We start from the raw sequence: 8,827 nt of genomic DNA on the forward strand, positions 1-8,827 counted from the left end.
ATAATAATTTGTGATTCAAGATACACTAGCATCGTACTCGTGACCAAACTCTATCCAATGAAAAAATACGACGATAGAGGGGAGAAACTCAACAATGTGAATGGGAGTAAACCCACCCAGGCAACTAGGCAAGAGTCCAGGAGCATGGTGAGCGAGGAGAAGACTAGGAGGAGACAATGGAGGAGGAAACAAAACTCAGCCCACCAACCACATCTAAAGAATATACAGGAGTGCTCATTGTTTCCGTGGAACTGTATACAACACATTTTGTAAGGGGACCCAACCTCCTAACTCGGGAGGCAATGTCTCATAAACGTACCTTGACCAGATGGCATCCACAATGAATGACAGTGAGAAGGCATTTCGAGTCCAAGCCCCATTAAATTCACCACATGACACCCCATCAAGATATTTGATGAGCAATCTTATTTCAAATAAATAAAAAACTTAAATTTGAAGAATGTAATTTGTATATTTTATTTTTCTAAAAATAAATTTATTTTATTTTCCTTGTTTTAAAAACAAAATTTAGCAAATAAAAAATAACAATATTTTCAATAATTATACCATTCAATTTCAACCAACATAACTACAACACTAATCACTAGTTATTTAGATATACCTCTTATGTATTGAATGTGGGTAAATTAAATCTTTTTTTAATCTAAATCTTTATCTTACCATCCTAAGATATTGACATTTTTTTTCTTTCCCACTGCATAAACTTATAAAATTTTAAATATTAACTAATTTATATTTTAAATATTAATTACCTTCCCTCCTTAAATCCATATTTACATTTTTGCACTTAATACAACAATAAATTTAACATACACATTAATGACATATGTAATTAAAATTTTTAAGGTGTGTTTTATATAAGAATGTGATAGTGTCACAGTTACGGACCTATTCCATTTGGGATCTTGTGGATCTGCAGTTTATTTTGAGCGATTTTGTTTTTGGTAATATGTAAATGTTTGGCGATGAACTTCAACTTTAAATATCCTTTTTAACGGGCAAGGAGAGTTAATTGGACCTCCTATATATGTCATTCCAAAACATTACACATTGAATTTCCTCCGGAGGATAGTTTTATCCTGTCTCCCAGATATACTATTATCCATATGGACTTTGCGAATCCGTCCTTCCTTCGTTTTCATCATTTTGCAGCGAGTGGGTCATTTCAAGTTTAATGCCATTTAAAAAACTCATAATAGCTGATTTCAAGACTAAAAACTGTACCACGAGGCCATCTATGTTCAATTGCAGCACAAATTTCGGCTGACCTGCAGCGAAATTAACCAAAGCAGTTGCCAAAAAATAAGAAAGATACATTCAACTCATTAAGGAAAAATGTAGTGAAATTAACCAAAGCAGTTGCCAGAAAATAAGAAAGATACATTAAACTCATTAAGAAAAAATAAGAAACATATATTCAACTCATTAAGAATATAGATTAGATATTAATTGAATATAGATTAGATGTTAATTTTTAATTAAGTTTGGAAGTATATTTTACAGTCTAGTATAATGTGTAGGGATGTTCACTCTTGAAAAAATATCTATAAAACCTTATTTTTTAATTATATTTATCAAAATAAAAAATGTAAAAAAAATAATTATACAAAATATTTAAATAATTTCTGCTAATAAAAAAATTTGCAATGAAATAAACCGAATCCCTCTCAAACTCAGATTAAATCCATATTTAAATCCACTCATATTAAAACCATATTTAAAATAAATCTATCCGGGTTATCTCATGATTTTTAACATAAACTTGTTCGCCTTAATCTTCTTCTCCTTTTCTTTGATTGTATCAAGTTTCGGTCTCCAGCGTTGGCCTCTGCACTTAATCAACTGAGTATACTCTTTCTGTAATTCAGGGGTATTGCAAAGCCGACCCGGCTCATAGACTGCAGAAATACCGCCCACTGAATGGCCGCCTTCATCAGCGTTAAGCCTTCTGTCTTCCATAAGCTTTGAAATAAACTCAGGGCAGACTCGGATCCGAAGGCCTCCACCAACATCGCTTTTCTGTATCTCAAACGGCTGGCAGAAAACAGAAGCACGTTCGATACTGCGAAGCGAAGCTGAGCGGTGAGCGGTAGAAGTAGGTGAAGCTTTTGTGGGTGGGGGTGTCCATATTAAGGAAGCCAGCGATAGGAGAGATAGGGGAGAGTGAAATAAGTGTTGGGGTAGAAGGAAGTACTTGTTGCCCAACTTCAATTCGTCGTATGGAGAAAGATTGGCCGTCTTCTGCCCGATGTATAATGAATCAGAGTGACAGACTAAACATTGAGGGTATTCTTCAATAATCTGTGAGGCGCAGAGGGGTTTATGAAAGATTTGAACTGTGCCATCTGAACAAACTAGCTGGATGGTTTTCTCTTTGTCCTTCGTGCTCGTGCCCACCGAAGAGCAGGACGCCAAATTGCCCATCTTTTTTCCTTTTCCTTATTATCAAGAACCAGAGTAAAGAATTGATATAGCAACAAGGAACGCTAAATAATCTGGAGAACAGAAAAGAGACCCGGATTGCATATATAAGATTAAAAGTTGAGCAGTCAAGCGGCCCTCATCCTTTGACAACGCCCGATCTGTCTTTCGCGCTGTCAGAACTTTATGTGGTCCAATTTCTTCGGGACTAGCGAGAACGTGGGATTGACTTTTACGTAGAAGAGTTCTTTTCATTGAATTTTGAACGCAAAATTGCACTCAAATGGGTATCACGCACAATTTTATTATAAAGTTGCCCCCAGTTTTGATCACAGTTAAAACAAGGCTCGGCCGGCGTGGAATGGTCATGGATGGAGAAAGCATGCGATTATTGATTTGAATGTCTTTTCAAAGAAGTTGATGGCTGTTCAAGGGTTCGCATTGACAAAATTCAAACTAATTATTATATAGAGATTAGGCCACAATTGGTTTGTTATAGATCTAATCCATCTTAATAAAATATTATGAATATAATTAATTATGTATTATTGTGCAACAACAATGTGTGATGAAGCTCCAAGGGTTAATTCAGTTGGTCAAAATCAGTGCTTTGCTATTAGGAAGTTACAAGGTTTATTCTCCCAGAAGCCTTTGGGGTTACGCTTAGTTAGCTGGCCGGCCGCGGGGCTAGATTCCCTTCAGATCGATCAGCGGCTTAGTTAGTGGGCCGCCAGGCTGAGATTTAACTAGTGGGCAGCGAGGCTAGATTCCCGTGAGATCGATTAGGGGCTTAGCTAGTGCCACCTGTTAACCAAAATGTCACTCAACCATAACCTTAAAAAAACAAAAAACAATGTGTGATGGATGAGGAAAGTCGACCCTCGTTGAGTATACGACTCCAAATACTTGTGGCGATTTTACCGTGTCTTGGTTGGGAAGAGTATGTTATAAACTTACTTGCGAGCTTTGGAATTATAATGTGAGGGGAGCAAGTCCGCTTATTGGATTATAAAATCCCACACGTAAGCAAGCACGTGGAAACAAGACTTAGGAGACCATGATTGTATTTTGATCTCGTGACTTAAATAATTGAGATTACTTTTCAAATTAATTTTAATATGCTACAAAATATTAAAATTCAATTATATAGCTTTAAAAGAGGTGTTATCGTGAGCTATCGGTTAATTATTTGATTTCATATTATTGGCTATTTGAAATTAATTTGCATTTACAATTGTAAATTTCTTTTAATATAGGATAGATTTGGAGTTTTTATATAATCCTATGTTTTGAAATTATTGGCTATTTGAAATTAAGGGATAGATCCTTGTAGAATCGAACCTTGTTAAAGAGTGAAAAAAATCCCAACTTTTCAACCACTAAATCCATTCCAATTAGACTGCTTTCAATTGCTTGATATATAAAGTTGATATTTAGATATGTATTTAAAGTTAATATTGAAATATTTTATTTACAACTTACATCAAAATACTTTTTATTATTAATATTTTTTAAAATACCATGTTTCAGTTGGTAGTAATTCGACTTCCTCTTTATATCATCAAAATACTTTTTATTATTAATATTTTTTTAAATACCATGTTTCAATTGGCAGTAATTCGACTTCCTCTTCATATCAAGAAGTAGATAGTATGTATTATCAGAATACTATTTTGTTTACTTTCTATTACTTTATTGCTCTTTATATATGTAAAAGTGAAACGTGTTTTTGGCTATAAATTCTTTTTTAAATGTTGTGAGCCCCATTTTCAACATCTAAAGAATTACACATCTCCCTTGTACTCTAGCTATAAAAAAATCTTTGAACATAATCAAACATATCATGATTATTTTATTATTAGAAATGACAGTTATTTGGCTACATCCACAGGTGAAGATTTCTAGGAAATGAATGATCAGTGTGGTTGGTTATTTCTATTTGATCATGTACATTTATTTAGTTTAATAGACAAAAGTTTCCCTTAAAAAAAGTTGTGAGCTACCTCTACTTACTAAATAATTCACAAATGGAATAGACTTGAGTTTATATTAGATATTTTAAACATAGAAATTCATAAAAAAAAATTCAAATAGTTGACACTCATACATGTTTTATTTCAAAAATATTTTAAAATTTACCATTGAAATAAAGATAATTCCTAAAAAGTATTAATTTACACTTAAAAAATATTATTAAAAAAAGCTATTTACAAATATCAGCGGAGATCCATTTGAATTTTGGATGCATTATGCATCAACAAACTAATTTAATAAATTTAATATACATATATGTTGTGTTAGAAATAATTAAGAAATAATATAATTGATAGGAGAGATATTATAATTAGAAATTTTGTAGGTTTCGAAGAGTACGTTATCATATTTTTTTAGGAGTTAATTGTTGTCTAAATTTTCCTATTACTTGTAATGCATTGTCGAGTAATATATCATCAAATGATTGTTTTTTAGATTGATTGGTTTCTAGCTATGTTTTCTTTGATTTGATATTAGAGTTGGAGGTGAGAAAGGTACAAGAAGAGAGACAACATGACAACCATTGTGAGGAGAGTGATAATGTGAACTCAGCGTTGTGTAATATTTTAAGTTTGGTTTATCTAGATAATGTTTGGAAGTGGTGTTCGGTATTCGTGTGATCATTATACATCGAGTTGGATCGAGAAGTTCTTTATTGGTGGAGTGATCTGTAAGGTAATATTTTGGTTGGGAAAGAGATATATTTGATTGTATGGAGAAGTGAGTCATGAATTTGTTGGAGAATCTAATTCCAATCCCCTGTTAGGTATCAGAATTGTCCATCCAAGTGTCGTAGTTCAGTTTCAGTTAGCCTAGTTTCTCTCTAGTCATTAATCACTAATGTTTTTAATGAAATCATATTTAATTGATTTGTAATTTTGAGAATAACAACTCTCTACTCCACAATTTTCAAAAATTTGCATGGTATCAGAGCACTAAGTTGCATAAGTCTCCGTACAGAGCATCGCTTCAATTTTTTTGGGCTCACAAAGAAGAAGCAAGGGTCATGAGAGGCCAAGGAGAAAGTGTGAATTGATTTTCTATCTAGGTCACCATAAGCCATTTTATTAAAAATTCACATCCGAGACAATTATCTCTCTCTCTCTCTCTCTCTCTCTCTCTCTCTCTCTCTCTCTCTCTATATATATATATATATATATATATAGATATATATAGATATATATATATATATATATGTATATATATATATATATATATATATATATATATATATATATATATATGTATATATATATATATATGTATATATATATATATATCTATATCTATATATCTATGTGTGTGTGTGCGCGCATGGGCAGGGGGGGGGGGTGGGGCACATGTTCTATGCATTGAAATCTGTTTGTTCGATGTTTTACATTGCTAAGTTGAATTTGCAACTTTGAAATGAGCACTGTGACATGTTGTATTTTTAAGGTGTTTTAATTTTGTTTTTAAAGACATGTGATTTAGGAAGATTCCTAGTGATACATGTAGTTGATGGTCCCAAACAAATTGCAAAAAGGTTCATTCCTTATGGCAGACTTCTCCAAGTGTATAACAAATACTAAAATCACTTTATTGAAAGAATTTATGTAATATAAATATGTTTTTTTATCTTTAAGTATATATTAAATCACTTAATAAATTCAAACCCTTCTTATATCAAATCAACATGAGTGATAAATCTTGGAAATTACCTAATCAAGAATACAACATAAGAAGAAAAATGAAATTTACAATCACACAAATTTGGATCGGAACTTGTATCATCACCACCATACTAGTGGGTGTGACATTCATGATGGGATAATTCATTGATGATTTTTTTTTAATAATGAATTGAATTTATTCTAGGATTTTTTTTTTAATTCTATGCTCTGAATCTTGTGATTATAGTAGGGTGGCATAATAAATATGTTTGGGGTGTGGGGAAGGATGACATACGCGTGTCTAATTATATCATCCAGAATGATATTTCTAAGATTGAATTGTAAAGTATTATATTTTAAGTGTGTAACTTATTGTGGAAAAAAGAATTAAGAGTGTTGCTTGAAGAAGAGAAAATTGGAATATGCTCCACAGTTTGGTTTTGAATTCAACATTTCAATTCCATCTTAGGACCCATCATCAGGATAATATGTTTGAGAGAATAAGGAGAAGGGAATAAGTATAAATTAAAAGAATTAAAAGAGGAAAAAAATAAAAGCTGACAAAGAAAAAACAAACCCTAACAAGCTTAAAACATCTTATCTTCATGATGAGCCCTGGTATGGACTTGAAATGTTGACTTCAAAAGAAAATTGTTGGCTTTGTAGTTTTAAGCTTGTTAGGGTTGTTTTTTTCTTTTTAGGATTTTAGTTTTTTCCTCTTTTCCTTGTTTTTGTTTATACTTCTACCCTTCGCCTTCTTCTCTCAAACATCTTGACCTGATGATGGGTCCTAGTATGGAATTAAATCCAACTTCAAAATAAAATTGGTGGCTTCTTATTTTTAAGATTGTTAGGGTTTGTTTTTTTATTTTTCGACTTTTATTCTTTTCCTCTTTTTGTTATTTTTATTCATACTTCTTCCCTTTGCCTCTTTCTCTTAAACTTATTTTATTGATTATGGGTCCTCGTATGGACATGAAACATCAACATCAACATAAAATCGTTGGATTTTTAGTTTTAAGCTTGTTGGGTTTTTTTTTCTTTGTCCGATTTTATTTTTTTCCTCTTTTCCTTATTTATATTTATACTTCTTATCCTTGTCTTATTTTTTCAAACATATTTTCCTAATGATGGGTGCTAGTATATATTTGGAATATCAACTTCAAAATCAAACTTTTTGCTTCTTAGCTTTAAGCTTGTTAGGGTTTGTTTTTTCTTTGTTTGGTTTTATTTCTTTAATCTTTTCCTTATTTTTATTTTTATATCCTACCTTCACCATATTTTCTCAAACATATTATCCTAATGATGGGTCCTAGTATGGACTTGAAACATCGACTTCAAAAATCAAATTGTTGGCTTCTTAGTTTTAAGTCTTTTAGATTTTGTTTTTTTTGTCAGTCTTTTTCCCCTTTTTTCTTTCTTTTCATTTATACTTCTTCCCTTCACCTTCTTTTCTCAAACATATTGTCCTAATGGTGTTTCCTAATATGGACTTGAAACATCGACTTCAAAATCAAACTATTGGCTTCTTAGTTTTAAGTTTCTTAGGGTTTATTTTTTCTTTGTTAGTATTTTTTTCCCCTTTTCCTTCTTTTTATTCATACTTCTTCCATTTTCCTTCTTCCCTCAAACATGTTGTCTTGATGATGGGTCCTGGTATGGACTTGAAACATCAACATGAAAATCAAATTGTTGCCTTCTTAGTTTTATGCTTGTTAGCATTTGTTTGTTCTTTGTCGACTTTTTTTTCCTCTTTTCCTACTTTTTATTTATAATTCTTCCATTCACCTTCTCCTCTGAAACATCTTGTCCCAGTCTGATAATATGTTTGACAAGGAAGAGTTATAGGTCTCTACTCTTTACTCAAAATAGCTCCAATTGCTGCTCCACTAGCATCAATCTCAACTTGGAAAGTTTTATCAAAGTTTGGCAAGGGCTAGAACAAGTTTCTTCGTGATCTTCTTTTTCAACATCTTGAAGTTTCGATTTGTTGCCTTTGTCCGCTAAAATGGATGGTTATTTTCCTTTATTATTTGAACTATCGATGCACAAATCTGACTTAAACATTTTATAAACTTCCTATAAAAGCTTGCAAGAACATGAAAACTCCTTACCTCAAATATGCTTCTTGGAGTTGGCCAATCCACAATTGCTTGGATCTTCCTGGGTCCATCTTGAAACCTTCCTCTGAGACTACAAATCCCAGGTAAACAAGCTCCTTCTGCATAAAACTGCACTGCTTCAGATTTATCAGCAATTTCTCCTTCTACAAAGTATTTAAAACTAGTTTAAGATGCTCCAAATTCTCTTCCTTATTGTGACTGAAAATTAGAATGTCATCAAGATAAACTATCATGAATTTTCTAGCATACTCCTTTAACACCTCGTTCATCAGTATCATAAATGTACTGGTGCATTAGTGAGCCCAAAATCCATCACTAACAACTCATACAACCCATTGGTGGTCTTAAATGCAGTCTTCCTTTCATCTCCCTCTCTAATCCTTATTTGATCATATCCACTCTTCAGATCTATTTTGGAAAAATACTTTGACTGACTCGAACAATCCATAAAATCATCCACACATGGTAAGGGAAATCTATACCTAATAGTGATCTTGTTTATTTCTCTGGAGTCTGTACACATGTGCCATTCACCAGTTTTCTTCGGATTGAGTACTATTGGTACCGCACACGGAC

General features: G+C 32.4%; 1 protein-coding gene across 1 annotated transcript; it reads right to left on the reverse strand.

Annotated features, from left to right (window-relative positions):
- Window positions 1-1,758: 1,758 nt before the first annotated feature.
- On the reverse strand, window positions 1,759-2,445 carry LOC149199745 (uncharacterized). The gene has a single exon (XM_089400683.1). The coding sequence runs from the start codon at window positions 2,443-2,445 to the stop codon at window positions 1,759-1,761; it is 687 nt and encodes a 228-aa protein (XP_089256809.1).
- Window positions 2,446-8,827: the final 6,382 nt, after the last annotated feature.

Source organism: Pinus tabuliformis, chromosome 2_1 (assembly GCF_031772625.1).
Source record: "Pinus tabuliformis cultivar Carrire ecotype Pingquan chromosome 2_1, CPIR1, whole genome shotgun sequence".
Taxonomy (NCBI): domain Eukaryota; kingdom Viridiplantae; phylum Streptophyta; class Pinopsida; order Pinales; family Pinaceae; genus Pinus; species Pinus tabuliformis.